The sequence below is a fragment of the Poromitra crassiceps genome, assembly GCF_964638095.1.
Source record: "Poromitra crassiceps genome assembly, chromosome: 9".
NCBI classification, from domain to species: domain Eukaryota; kingdom Metazoa; phylum Chordata; class Actinopteri; order Beryciformes; family Melamphaidae; genus Poromitra; species Poromitra crassiceps.
In genome coordinates this window covers 13241292-13256291 of record NC_139630.1, presented here as the reverse complement: position 1 = coordinate 13256291, position 15000 = coordinate 13241292, and the positions used below count along the sequence as shown (strand labels likewise).

Genomic DNA, 15000 nt, shown 5'->3' with positions numbered 1-15000 from the left:
TTTGTACTATTATATTATTATAGTAGCAACTGTGTGAACAATATACTCTGGTTTTGCATCTCGGATCTTCCAAAATGCCATCATCCACGTTTGGCCTCTAGGTGCCGACGAGCAATCAGCCCCCCCCCCCCCCCCCCCCCCCCTTCCCCCCACACCCCCACCCCATCCTAGAGAGTGGCAGAGGCGACTCCAGAACAGTGTTTCTAAAGGGCAGTTTCACCCTAAATCTGCCAGACTTGGCTCTCTGGGCAAGATGACCCTTCATCGGGTGTAGATGAAGCCTACAAAGCCGACCAGACGGAGAACAGTCAACAGAAGGGGGAGACCTGAATGACCCAACTGCACTTTCACTTCTTTTGTTGTCGTTTTATTCTTTTGTATTTTTGTTGACGTCCTCCTTTTGACCCTGACATTGTTTTAGCCTGCATGATGTTTCCTGTCTTTCACGTGTGTATATAAAAAAAAAAAAAAATGCTTTAAGAAGGAAAAGAATGAAAAAGCTGAACCACTCGATTTGATTTCTTCAGTAGAACCCGGGAAATGAGTACGATGAGGTTTTTGTGCCGGTACCGTAAACCAGATCTTGGACACTGTGTTTTTTGGTTTGTTTCCGTTGTTTCTTCTTCTGCTGTTTTTGTTTTGGTGGCTGGAGCTTCCTGTGTGTGTCTTCTAAAGCCTTACTCCCCCAGCGGCGTTCAGGTTTCCGTGTTGCGTCTCGACTGACCTCTCTTCCTTGTCGTATCAAGGCTCCGCCTTCTCTCTCTGCTGTTGACAACCATGATGTACTTGGTGTGCGTGTGCGTTTGTGTGTTTGTTGAGAGGTCATGATGTTTTCAGACCTGGAACTAATATTATTCAAAACCCCATTAAACGCCTTCGTCTGGGATATCAATGACCACTGTCATCCCCCCCCCCCGCACCCCCAACCACCACAAGTCCCAAACCCACATGGCAATCCAGGCAAGCTGAAGAAATCAGCCACTATGAAGTTTTTGATGGGATTTTGAATGCTATTTCTCTCCCAGGTCTTTGTTGTATATTGTATATGATACACTTTTGAACTCATATGTAAATTTGCATTAATTTGCTGACTAACAGCGAAAGAATATTCTATTTAATTCCTCTTCTCTTGGCTGTGGGATCCTAGATGTGTAACTGCATGGATGTACTGTATCTCTGCAGAGTCAACTAGCAGCTGTGTGATTTTTACACAAAAATAAAGACGGCACAATATTTTACATGAGGCTCTCTTTACTCGCTTCTTGCGTTTTCCTTTGAGAAGCAGGTGAGTAGTAGACTAGTATGTCCCATTATAACACAATCTGACCCAGGGTCTGTTCGTCTGACACAGGGTAGTAGACTAGTATGTCCCATAATAACACAATCTGACCCAGGGTCTGTCGGTCTGACACAGGGTAGTAGACTAGTATGTCCCATAATAACACAATCTGACCCAGGGTCTGTCGGTCTGACACAGGGTAGTAGACTAGTATGTCCCATAATAACACAATCTGACCCAGGGTCTGTCGGTCTGACACGGTAGTAGACTAGTATGTCCCATTATAACACAATCTGACCCAGGGTCTGTCCGTCTGACACAGGGTAGTAGACTAGTATGTCCCATAATTACACAATCTGACCCAGGGTCTGTCGGTCTGACACAGGGTAGGAAGTTAGTGGGGGCTCGGGGCAAAATGCCCCTACAAAATCTAGAATTGCCCTTGGAACTGGGGTGAGGGGGGCTTTTAAATGCCCCCATAAAATAAAGAGTTTAATACTTTATGTATTTTAACATTATTCTGTATTTGCAAAGCGTGACTTGAAAATGGCCAGCTAGGCATCCGTACAACCCCCCCCCCCTCCTCCTACTAGCGTTATTTACCTCAGTGACAGGCAGCACAAGCTAGCTGGCCAGCTAGTTCACTCATGTTTTTGCCAAGTACATTAATAACATGCCAGACAATCAACAGTGTTGTTGAGATAGGAAATGGGAATCTTTAACTGTGATTGTTTATGAACTTTTAGAAATAAAATATGCTTGGATAAGAGTCATTGATTGGTCTGTCGTGCTACATAGCTGCAAATAAAGTATTTCCCCGACATTTGATCAAATTGCCCCGGAGATGATCCAAAATGCCCCCGAAATATATTTCACAGGGGCAAAAATAGCCCTTTGTTTAAAAAAAGTGAATTTCCTACCCTGGTCTGACGGCTAATATGACTGACAGACGGCCGGCTATTTCGGGGTTTTCCGCTGTAGAGCGGATGTCCCGCCCTTTTCCGTCATTGTTTACAGTCCGATTTATTCTTACTAGTGCAGTGCCCGTTCCCCCATGCACCACCCCGTGGGCGCTTCCCCCCCGCACACACACACTGCACTCTGTCAGGTCCCCCTAAGCGCAAGTTTGAAGTCGATCCGACAAACGGTTCTCGATGGCATGCAGCAGATGATGCTCATCCATAAGCAGTTGTGGAAATAGCCAGGTTTTACTCTGGGAACCCTACTTACACAGGATGGGGGTTCCCGGAAGTGGCTTGGCCCTAGAGCACGGATACTCAACTTGCTTTGCCTGGGGGCCACTTTTGCAAAATGACAGGAGGCAAGGGGTCAGTCAATAAACATTAATATTAATTTTTCTGTAGCAGATTGTAGGATTTTGGGGTGTCAGCCGGAGTTTAGTCTCACATTTTTTTGCATAGTTAATACAGAATATACTGTAACTGCCTGGGTGGCGAGCAGACAGCCATATTTGACAATTTAGCTGGAGCTCAGTCACATTTTATTTAACCTTAGTTTTCAATGTGAATTAGGAAATTGTCGGGGGGCCACTCTGCACCCTATCGCGGGCTGCATCTGGCCCCCGGGCCGCAAGTTGAGTATCACTACCCTAGAGGATATTATTTCTGAATGCATGACTTATTATAGCCTACCATTATAGCCATGTAGAAATCTCTTCGAAATATCACTTAACTAAGATCACTGAGCTCTACTGATTATTTCCCCTTGATTTTATTCATGACAGACTTGAATATTAATGCTTCTTATTCAGCTTACAAATACATGTTCTCCTTCTCTGCTCCTTTTATTCATGACAGACTCCCCTCATTCTCGACCATTCATTATCAACGACTCTACTTACAGGCCATTCACCCTCAACGACTGTACTCACAGCAGTGTTTACTTATCACTTACTGTCAACGACCCTACTTAAAGTTGGGGCTGGCGCTTAGGGCTTGAAGGAGCAGAACTGAAGACAAATATTCAAATATCGAACGTGTTTCGCGTCCGAATCGCACGAAAACAGGGCACTGCACTCCGTCGGGTCGCCATCAGCACACCCCCCGAGTTTCAAGTCGATCCGAAGAACGGTTCTCGAGATACGCGAAGGACAGACAGACAGAGAGAGAGAGAGAGAGACAGACAGACGCTATCATCATTATAGTATAGATTAGCCCAAATGTCATGGACCTACAATCCATCAGCTCTAACTCCATCCTCCATCGATTGGACTGTAAGAAATAAAAACAGAAGCGGAAAGCCCAAAATATTTGCCGTCTGTCCCAGAGTCATATTAGTTGTCAGACTGATAGAGGCCATTTACACCTGGCACTATCATGCATTTTCTGTGATCAGATTGCAATCGGATACTGCTTGACCACATTAGCCTGAGTTCATTTACACCTGGCGTTAGCATGCGTTTTGGGTAATCATAATTGCAATGTGATCACCCAAAACGGGTGTCCTCTCAAATCTGCATACAGTTGCTGTATGCGGATAGATAGGACGCATTGCATTTACACTTGTGTTCAATGTGGTCCTGACCACCTCCCCTTATACACCACATCATAAACCATCCCGATGACCAACCATGTCTCACATGTTGCGGCAGCAATTTCTTTGGTTGATCCCATTCGTTTTTTTCCTTTTAATAACCAATTAAATAACCCCGCGTCGGAAAATCCGAACTATCCCTTTAAGTCATGTTGCAAAAGCAGCTGAAAGTGATAGTGCTAAATGGATACCGGACACTGTGATGTACTTGAAACTGCAGTGTCTCCAAAGAGGGCACAGAGACTGCATATAGACTTGAGCAGGTTTTATTCGTCTCTAGGCATCGCTTCATTGCTAGGTTGTACAGAGGGGCCCAAAGCAACGCTGAACTTTATCTAACACTCTCGGCTGGGGACACCCCGGCATTCCGAAATGTCGGCACTCCGAAATACTGGCATTCCGACAAAATTGTCGGAATGGAGATCTGTCTCGCCATTGCGAAAGAACCCTAACCCTAACCCGGGGGACCAGCTGGAGCTAACCTCTCCCAGCCCCCACGTCTAAACCTAACCTCTCCCCCCCCCCCATGCCTAAACCTAACCTCCTGCAGACCCTAACCCTAACCTCTCCCACCCCCCACGCCTAAACCTAACCTCCCCCAGAACCTAACCCTAAACCTAACCTCTCCCACCCCTGTAGGCTAAATAACTGAAGATGCTATGTCGTAATGGTGGACCTAATATCTTTCGCAATGGCGAAACCTTTTTTGGAGATAAAAAAGGGCCGCCTCTCCGAAAGCATAAAAGTCAATGATCGGAATGCCGACACTTCGGAATGGCGAGATGACCCCCTCTCGGCTAGAGCAACTTCTAGATTACAGCAACACTTTCCCAAGTTTAGTCTAAAGCAAACCAAATCAACCAACCAAAACATCAAGAACTGACAGGGATCTTGACTGTATCAGGCGAGACCCATGGATCTCTAAAGTCATTGACAGCCTGAAGAAATGTGCTCTGATTTGGGTTTCCTACAAGCATCTTTGCAGCAAATCAGTCTTTGTTCCATGGACTTGTGATGGAGCAAATTTTAACTTTGATCTACAGTACATCTCTGGTGCAAAGGCCACACGTGGAGGACTGGACTAAATTTCCCAAAGCATGCGAGTTCCAACATCACCTCCATCGATCAACATTCAATCAAGCAAAGATCATTTTTGAGTGCGTACGGTCCTTTATTTTGCGAAAGCCCAGCTCGTCAGCTAGCCCACATACAGTGAGGACTTGGTAAGTAGGCCTATAGGCATCGCATGGCTACATCTATTTCCTATCTTACAGCAGGACAAATGCTATGGGGGTGTTTGCAAGTGGTGGCGAGGAGTTGCAGGTTTTGGATCCAGGACGTTCTCTCGTCAGCAGACAGTGCAGGTTGGGGGTGACACTTCGCTGGTGGCTTTAGGCTACTTCACCACTCTAGAGAAATAAAGAGAGAGGCGTACATCACAATTAGCCCGTGTAGGTCAAGTCAAGTCAAGTCAAGTTTATTTGTATAGCACATTTCATACACAGAGGCAATTCAAAGTGCTTCACATAAAATGGTTGACAGGAAAAGAAAAGAAGAGAGTAAAACGGACATTTGGTGGTGCAACATCAACGCAAACAAGTCACGCAAAAAAACCTCAGGGTTGTACGAATCCTGAAAGAAACGTAGGCTTTGTGAAGTTGTAAATATAACTTTTAACTACTGCTTCTTTGTGATTGTGTAACAACACTGATTTCAACAGCAAGTGGGTCAAGGACAATTCTCGGGAGACATTCTGGAAAAAAGCGATTTCAGTTGTAAGATTTGACTTGACTGTCTGTCGACTGACTTCGCTTGGCCTCATCAGTGTTAAAGGAAACATTGGCCCATTGGTCAACTTAGCTGTTCTAACATAGAGGCACCAAGATCATCTGCGTGTCTTCACTAGATCACTAGATCACTAGATCACTGGCTCTGATGCGCCATGCTACGCACTGTGTCGAGTGACAGTAGGCCACAGAGTTATCCCAATGTCCCCAGGGTCCTATGTTCACCCATATTTACTGCATTGCACATCATTGGAACATGAAAAAGGCTATTGTGGGAACTGGTCAAAGGGATCTTTTATTCCTCCAACACTGCCGTATGGCTCCAATAATAGGCCTAATTGTACACTTAAGGCAAATTTGGCTCAAACATGAGGGTCAATGTTTTTTGGGGGTTTTTTTTTAATCCCCCCCCCATTTTCTCCCCAGTTGTACTTGGCCAATTTCCCCCTGCTGCCCCGATCGCTGCTCCACCCTCTGCCAATCTGGGGAGAGCCGTAGACTAGCACCAAGCTTCCTCCGACACACGCGCAGTTGCCCAGCCGCTTCTTTACACCTGACAGTGGGGAGCTTCACCGGCGAGGGTGAGTAGCCGTTCTAAATAGTAAATCAACTTAAATATATGTCTTTAGTGTCATATTTACCTGAAATATGATACAAAATAACATACTGTTTTGAACTAGCAGGGAATCTAAATCCAACATCTTTGCTAAAGCATGGAGGCTAGGGGGCAGCCTGCATTGCTGTTCCTGGGGCAGCACACTAGGGGGCAGCCTGCATTGCTGTTCCTGGGGCAGCACACTCACACGGAGGTTTCCTTGTAGCGGTCGAGAGCCTCCTGGGCCACCACCTCCGAGAACTTGGGGTCGGTCCAGGGGAGGTCGCTTGGCACGGCGAAGGTCATGGGCGGAGAGTCAAACAGCTGCACAGACACATTAGTGCCTCCTCCCGTCTTCTCCTCACCGCCTTTCTCCTCGCTGTCCCTGGAGATCACCTACAGGGTGGAGAGAGACATGTCATTTACTGCCAGGGTGGAGCTTCAATGTTTTGGAGTTCCACCCTTGGGTCAGTCAGTGATTGCCGAGTGAACTTGAAATGTGAATGAACTTGTATTTATAAGCATTTTCATATGGGACAATGAAAGGACAGAGTGACCATATATTTCTGTTGCCTACTCTCCTCAGAATTAGGCTTAAAAGTTAAATGTAGTAACTGTGATTGTCCTTTTTCCCCACCGTGCCAGCGTAGCTGCAGCGTGGGCTACAGAAGGCACTGGTGATGTGCTTCATCACATGGCCTCTAGAGGGCAGCATGGACTGAGAGATGACTTGCCCAACGCACACGCACGCTGGCGCGCGCACACACACACACATGCACACACACACACACCCCCTTGCAACATGTACCGTGGGCCTGTACAGAATCTGTGCTTGTTTTATTCAATACAGTACAAAAACTATATAAGAACTCCAGTATGTGATAAATACCATCCATACATTACGCAATGTACACTAGAATACAATTTATAAAAAAAATCTCCATTGACACACTTCAACACATCAACCCATTCTGATGTCTCCAAGTGTGCAGCGTGTGTAGACTATCATGTTACCTATTACCTATGCACTTTAACTGCATCACCACTGAGTCCCCGTTCAAGGTCAATGCCTCCCTCTAGTGGCACAAAGTCAACATTACAGTGTGACTCACAATTTAACGGGCAGAGACCGATCCATACTCCCCCTTTTGGTGGGGGACAACAAAAAGAAATGGAGAGATTGGACAGCCAAATAATGTCGTCAAGTCGTCCTACACACCGTCTGCACTTGGAAGATCCCGTCCTTGGTCTTGGTCTTGTTGGCCAGGGCCGACACCCAGCCGAACTGGCTGTTGAACAGGTCCAGGATGGCCGAGGTGTTGAGCATCTCCTGCTCAAAGCTCCTCAGCATGGTGCTGTACTCCTGGGTGAAGCGCTCAGCCAGGGCCAGAGCGTCCTCCAGCTCCGCCTTCAGGGGGCCCTGCAGGGGGTGCTGTCCAGAGCAGTCTGGAGACAGGCGACATACAGACATCAGAGCAGTCTGGAGACAGGCAACATACGGTCAAGTAGGGTTGGATTAAATATGTTTGGCAATATATCAGTCCAATATTGTCGGATATATATCTCATTATTCTGGGTTTTAGTGTCCCATGTAGGTCTGAATGCTTTTTTAGATGCTTTTCCACCCAGACGAGAATCAAATTCTGGCAGAAACACTCGATACTTGTATAGAAAAAGAAAGAATATGGCAGAACATGAAAAATGCTCAATATCCTCTCAGAAGAAAGGTTAGGCCTGCCTCACATTCATGAGGATATTTGAACGCAAGGACTGTGTCTTTGATATTTCATTACTTTTTGGGACAGTAGGACAGAAAGGATGTGATATGAGGATATGAATTTCATTTGAACTTCTTTGTATTTTCCTCTAATCCTTCTTCCTGCAAAGTCTGCTCACGGCAGAGGAGCAAAACACTGTTAACACACTAAACACAAATAAAGAGATCAAATAATTAGATTGCCGTCTCCCTGCATCTCCGATCGTTGAAGGGCTCCCAGTTTGCACATGATCACAAATTGCAACTGCATTACCGCGACACAAATATCTCCGGATTGCCGTCTGTAGCTCCAGCTGGGGTTCCTTGCCAGCTAACAGGATATACAGCACAAACTCATTAACCTTTTGAACGACCATCACACCATACAGTACAGGAACCATTGAGTGATTATCTGTCTTCTTCTATAAGAGATATAGATCATAACAGATGACGAGTCATTCTGCTTTCATTTCTGAGGTTCCATAACTATATTATTTATATTTTATTGATATTTCGATTTTTACTTTTTCCTCACTATTGCTCACAAAATTATTTTTTGAAGTGCTTTGTTATGATGATGATGATTATTATGATATTATTATTGATGTTACTAGAAATATTGGCGCTTTGCATGCTCATTTCTAGCACACATGCGCTTTGAGCAATTGTGCGCCATGCCGCAACCCTCCACCTTATTATAGTAGTCAGATCATTAGAGTAGCCTAGTCTTAGATAAGGGGATTCATATTAAGCATCATTACTGTCTGGTATTATCTAATCTATTTCAAAACCAATAATGTATTTTCCCTATTTATTGAAAAGAAAATTGGCTTTTTTTCTTTTATCCATCCATTTACCCTGGCCTATGAGATGTTTTTGATCTATAATATTTGTTCATGGTACCGATGTTCTGGATGTCTTTGCACTTCTGACACTCGTCTCTCAGCTTGAGGCAGCCGGCTGAGTTGCGGCGGATCTCCCTGCAGGTCATCCTGCCGTCACCGAACGGCTTGGTGATGACCACGTCCTCGTTCACACTGCCGTCTGCACACACACACACACACACACACACACACACACACACACACACACACACACACACACACACGCACACACGCATGGCCACACACACAAAACACACACACACACACAAAACACACACGATATGAAAAAGGTTGAGAATCACTGGGCTTATGGATTTGCAATTAACTTTTTCCCACAAGCTGTCAGCCTGCTGAACACTACCCCTCGAAACACAACACAACCCCTTCACTGTACGTCTCAGGGAGATGCTTGTCTTTATCTTGTCGTTGGAGTAATTTAACAATGACAATAAATATACTTGAACTTGAACTTGAAAAACCTTTGGAAACACTGACCTTCCTTTGTCTTTGTTCATAATCCAGTCATCATTTCAGAATACAACAATCCAGCAATTTCCTCATCCAATTATCATAATGTCATAATTGGACTGGAAATATACATCGACAGCCCAGCCCAGCGATCATCAGCCAATCTGATAAAGCAAAAACGCCCCATTTACTCCCCATTTGTACTTGGTCAATTCCCCCTGGCGTACCAGTCATTGCTCCACCCACTTTGCTGTTCTGGGGCGAGTTGTCGACTAGCACATGCTTCCTCTGATACATGTGCAGAGGCACTATTGCAGGGCTCGAACCTGCAACACTCGTGTTGGTATGCAGGGAATCTACCGCTGAACTACCCGGATGCCCCATACTGGTGTGATTTATGTCTTTTTTGCAGCCTCTTGATTGTAATTGACATCATAGTGAATAAACTCAGGCAAAGTGAGAAACGCACCCTCGGCAGTGACATCATAGTGAATAAACTCAGGCAAAGTGAGAAACGCACCCTCGGCAGTGACATCATAGTGAATAAACTCAGGCAAAGTGAGAAACGCACCCTCGGCAGTGACATCATAGTGAATAAACTCAGGGAAAGTGAGAAACGCACCCTCGGCAGTGACATCATAGTGAATAAACTCAGGGAAAGTGAGAAACGCACCCTGGGCAGTGACATCATAGTGAATAAACAGGGAAAGTGAGAAACGCACCCTGGGCAGTGACATCATAGTGAATAAACAGGGAAAGTGAGAAACGCACCCTGGGCAGTGACATCATAGTGAATAAACAGGGAAAGTGAGAAACGCACCATGGGCAGTGACATCATAGTGAATAAACAGGGAAAGTGAGAAACGCACCATGGGCAGTGACATCATAGTGAATAAACTCAGGCAAAGTGAGAAACGCACCCTGGGCAGTGACATCATAGTGAATAAACTCAGGCAAAGTGAGAAACGCACCCTGGGCAGTGACATCATAGTGAATAAACAGGGAAAGTGAGAAACGCACCCTGGGCAGTGACATCATAGTGAATAAACAGGGAAAGTGAGAAATGCACCCTCGGCAGTGACATCATAATGAATAAACTTCATCATAGTGAATAAACTCAGGGAAAGTGAGAAACGCACCCTCGGCAGTGACATCATAGTGAATAAACTCAGGGAAAGTGAGAAACGCACCCTCGGCAGTGACATCATAGTGAATAAACTCAGGCAAAGTGAGAAACGCACCCTGGGCAGTGACATCATAGTGAATAAACAGGGAAAGTGAGAAACGCACCCTGGGCAGTGACATCATAGTGAATAAACAGGGAAAGTGAGAAATGCACCCTCAGCAGTGACATCATAGTGAATAAACAGGCAAAGTGAGAAACGCACCCTCGGCAGTGACATCATAGTGAATAAACTCAGGGAAAGTGAGAAACGCACCCTCGGCAGTGGGGCCTTCCATGTCTGAGTCCATGTCCATCATGGAGCTGAACAGGTTGCGGGCCACGCCCATCATGGGGAGGAACATGCTCTGGAAGCCGTGGAGCTCGAGCTCGGGCTCGTGGAAGGGCGAGCGGACCACGCGGCTCGGCACGTCCTTGAGGCCCCCGGCGGCCTCGGGCTCCGGGCCCCACAGGCTGGGCATGCGGAAGGGCCCGGGGAACATGGGCGGGTGGAGGGAGCGCATGTGGTCAAACACCTGAGAGAGACCAGAGACAGGCAGAGAGAGGGGAGGAAGCATGTGTTGTTGTTGTTTTTTATAAACGTTTGTCCTTATGAAGACCACATGTCCTCACAAGGATAGGAAGATGAGGTGAGTGGGGATAGAAATATGTATACTGGAAGAGTAAATTCAGGCAACACTTGCAGTACTGAGAACTTAACGGGACACTTCACCGAAAAACAATGCTGATTTATTTTGCACATACTCTCACACATATCTGAAAACTGTAAACAGTTTTGCATGCATTCATTTAGTTGACAGTTATTGAGAGTTGATTTGAGTTAAGTTATTTATGGACCAGTGATGTCATTCATGCACTAAATGACATCACTGCTCCGCAACTTAACTCAAATCAACTCTCAATAACTGTCAAACTAAATGAATGCATGCAAAACATTCCTAGAGTTGGAGTTGGAATTACTAGCCTGGGAACCTGACGATTCTGCAAGGTCATGTGGCCTGGTCCACGGTTTCTCCCCATGATATTTGCATACAGTACCTTCATACTGTCCATGAAGATCTTGTCCATGCTGTCTGACACCTCTGAGTATCGGCCCTCCAGGTTCTGGAAGAGGTCGTTCTGCCGCTGGCCCTCCCTCTCCAGGACGTCCATGTTCTCCCCGTTGATCCAGATGGAGAATGGAGAGCTTCTGTTCAGCACCTCCTCCAGCTGGGGAGGAGAGGAGAGGACATTTCATTCCACAGGGCCTGCTGTGTGTGTGTGTGTGTGTGTGTGTGTGTGTGTGTGTGTGTGTGTGTGTGTGTGTGTGTGTGTGTGTGTGTGTGTGTGTGTGTGTGTGTGTGTGTGTGTGTGCGTGCGTGCGTGCGTGCGTGCGTGCGTGCGTGCGTGCGTGCGTGCGTGCACACGCGTGCGTGTGTGTCTGTGCGTGCACGTGCGTGTGTGCTCTCCTGACCTGGCGTCCCACCAGGCCTGAGCCGCTGCTGCAGGTCTTGGAGTAGAACTTGATGCAGGTGTTCTTCAGGCAGGGCTTGCACTGCTCCCACAGAGCCTGCATGGTCTCGTTACACACCGCCTCCTGCTGCTCCAGCTGGGCTTCCACCTGATGGGCAGCGCGCAGCGCCTCCTGCAGGCAGACAGAGAGACGGCAGGTTAAAGTGGAAATCAACCCACTTCTTCTTCTGTAGACTAGTGAAATACCCGTGTGCACCGTGTCGGGCTGCACAGCCATTGTTAGCTCAGGTACTCACTCACTCACTGACTCAGTCACTCACTCACTCACTCACCCGTTGCAGCACACAATCACTAGCCATTCAGGCTTCGCTCACAGAGTTGGCATGCAGCCTCTCCTCTCTCTCCCCAGAGGGCTTTCATAGTCTACTTCCCTGCCTCATTCCAACTCCGCTCAGCTGTGCTCCTCCACTCAGGTGAGCTCCATCAATAGTTACTGAATGGAGCTCTCCATGGTGCTGAACCTCTCTTCATCCATTTTGTCCACAAATTAGCCATTTTTGCCCATTTACTTTATTCAAAGTAAATGGGGGTGCTCTTTACACTTCCTGAAAGATTCAGTGCAATCGCATGTAAAATGGCATAGCTGTGCTGAACACAATTTGCTCACTCACTCTAATGGTCTCTCTCTCTCTCTCTCTCTCTCTCTCTCTCTCTCTCTCTCTCACACACACACACACACACACACACACACACACACACACACACACACACACACACACACACACACACACACACACACACAGTTTCTTCCCGCAGGCCACGAGACTCCTTAACATACACAAATAGTGTAGTAGCTGTACTGAACCGTACTGTAGCTGCTACCATTATGTATGTCTAATGTTTAATTGTATGTTTAATAAGGAATATGCTATTTGCACCTGTATGTCAAATACGTCGAATTTAAAATGTTTAAGCACGTCTAAAGTATGCACACGACATGTGCACCTATGTGCAGTGAATATGCCACTGTCTCTGACTTGTCTTATCACTATACTGCCTTATTGTTGTTGTGTCTCTTGTTGTTTTTGCACTCATATGCCCTGTTATATTTGTACTATGTTGTAAACGGAGTCCACAGCACAAGAATTTCACACGTGATACTTGTACCATGGAGTGACAATAAAAATCTTGAATCTTGAATCTTGAAACACACACACACAATTCACATTCTAATTATAGGATTGTAGGATTCTTATTATAGGATTTCCGACGAGGGGCAACCTCCGCAGCTGCTAAATGAAGCCAATGGGAAAGTGCCTTAAACCTGCATTCTTTCTAATGGCCTGCAGGGGGTGACCGCACTGGCTGCAAAAAGAAGTCTCGTTGTATAGAAGTCAATAGGAAAATGACCCTACTTCTCACTTGATTCATTACTCCAGTATTCCTAATGAGTTTATGTCTCAATCACTAGTTTCAAGTCTTCTTCAACACAGCCTGATGTTCATTTAGGACATTATGATCCCATTTAGAGTCAAATAGATCATGAAACCAAGATGGCGGCAGTGAAAATGCCAAACTCAAGGCTTCAAAACGGGAGTCCACAAATCAATGGGTGACGTCATGCTGGCTACGTCCATTTTTTATACTGTCTATGATTGGAGAGCGTCCCTACCTCCTTCTGCAGCTTGGTCTTCTCCAGCGCGTTGAGGAACTTCTGGTGGTCGTCAGAAGACTTCTCCATCACACTCTTCATATCCTTCACGCCGTTGATGGCGTTCTCGATCTGCTGGTCCAGGTACTTCTCTCCCAGCAGCGAGATCTCTGTCCAGGAACATGGACGTGCGTTTGTGTTTCATTCATATTGTCATATTTTTCATCTTTTTTCCACATCGTACATCATTTGCATTAATTTCTTTCTAGTGTGTCAGTTAAGTTATCCTTTATTTATCAACATGGGGAAATTGACCCATCCTCTACTAGGAACTTTTCTAGAACTAGGAGCAGTGGGCAGCCACAGTGCAGTGCCTGGAGGATGAACCCTAACATGTCTTTGATGGTGGGAGGAAACCGGAGCACCCGGAGAAAACCCACACGAACACGGGGAGAACATGCAAACTCCACACAGAAAGGCCCTGGGACGGACCTGGGTTCGAACCCGGGACCTTCTTGCTGTGAGGCAACAGTGCTAACCACTGAGCCACCGTGCCGTCCCAACAGCTGTTATTTTGCACACCACTCACACATGCTGTCATTCATGCACTTTTCATTTCTACTTCACATGTTCTAGCTGTCGTATTTTGTTTGAAGGCATCCTGTTGCTGTATTCTTCTGACATTCTCATGATCATATCCTATTTTTTCTTTGCTGTATTGAATTATTGAATGAATTACTTGCATGTCACGTCGGTTATGTTTAAACGTCAGTTATGTTTAGGCAACTAACAACTAGGTTAAGGTTCTGGTTAGTGTAGAGGCAAAAGCACTGGCCTACCACCGCGGAGTCCCAGGTTCAATTCCTGGCAGCGGTACCTCCGGCTTGGTCAGATGTTCCTCCAGACACAATTGGCCGTGTCTGCGGGTGGGAAGCCGGTGGGGTATGAGTCCTGGTTGCTGCACTAGTGCCTCTTGTGGTCGGTCAGGGCGCCTGTTCAGAGTGGAAGGGGAACTGGGGGAAATAGCGTGATCCTCCTTCGTCCTGCCTCACTGTTAGGTGAAAAGAAGCGGCTGGCTACTGCCCATGTATCGGAGGAAGCATGTGCCACCGCTAGTCTCCAACTCTCCCTAGATCGGCAGAGGGGTTGGCGCAACGACCAGGGCAGCAGGGGGAGTTGACCGACTACGATTGTGGAGAAAATCAGGAGGGAAAGAAAACTGGATAAAAGAAATAACTTGCTTAAGGTTATGGTTTGGGTTAGGGTCTCTCGCGATGAGGAAATTGACGGTTGTTTGGAAATTGAAATGGTACCTCATCTTCTAGCATCTTCTAAATTGATATTAGCATTCTTACATGAGGAGAGAATTTGTGTAGCCTACTTAGACCACCT

General features: G+C 46.3%; 1 protein-coding gene across 2 annotated transcripts in view; it reads right to left on the bottom strand.

Annotated features, from left to right (window-relative positions):
* Window positions 1-4454: 4454 nt before the first annotated feature.
* The window catches only part of clu (clusterin), a 22496-nt gene continuing 11950 nt past the window's right edge, over window positions 4455-15000 (bottom strand). The window contains exons 2-9 of one of the 2 annotated variants that reach the window (XM_083643621.1): window positions 13630-13778; window positions 11959-12129; window positions 11544-11714; window positions 10762-11020; window positions 8874-9014; window positions 7434-7660; window positions 6423-6610; window positions 4455-5241 (exon numbers count right to left, since the gene is read on the bottom strand). In XM_083643621.1, the coding sequence (XP_083499747.1) occupies window positions 5229-5241; window positions 6423-6610; window positions 7434-7660; window positions 8874-9014; window positions 10762-11020; window positions 11544-11714; window positions 11959-12129; window positions 13630-13778 (1319 nt within the window). In that variant the 3' untranslated portion in view covers window positions 4455-5228. The remainder of the gene's footprint in view (window positions 5242-6422; window positions 6611-7433; window positions 7661-8873; window positions 9015-10761; window positions 11021-11543; window positions 11715-11958; window positions 12130-13629; window positions 13779-15000) is intronic. The other variant, XM_083643620.1, reaches the window with a different exon arrangement.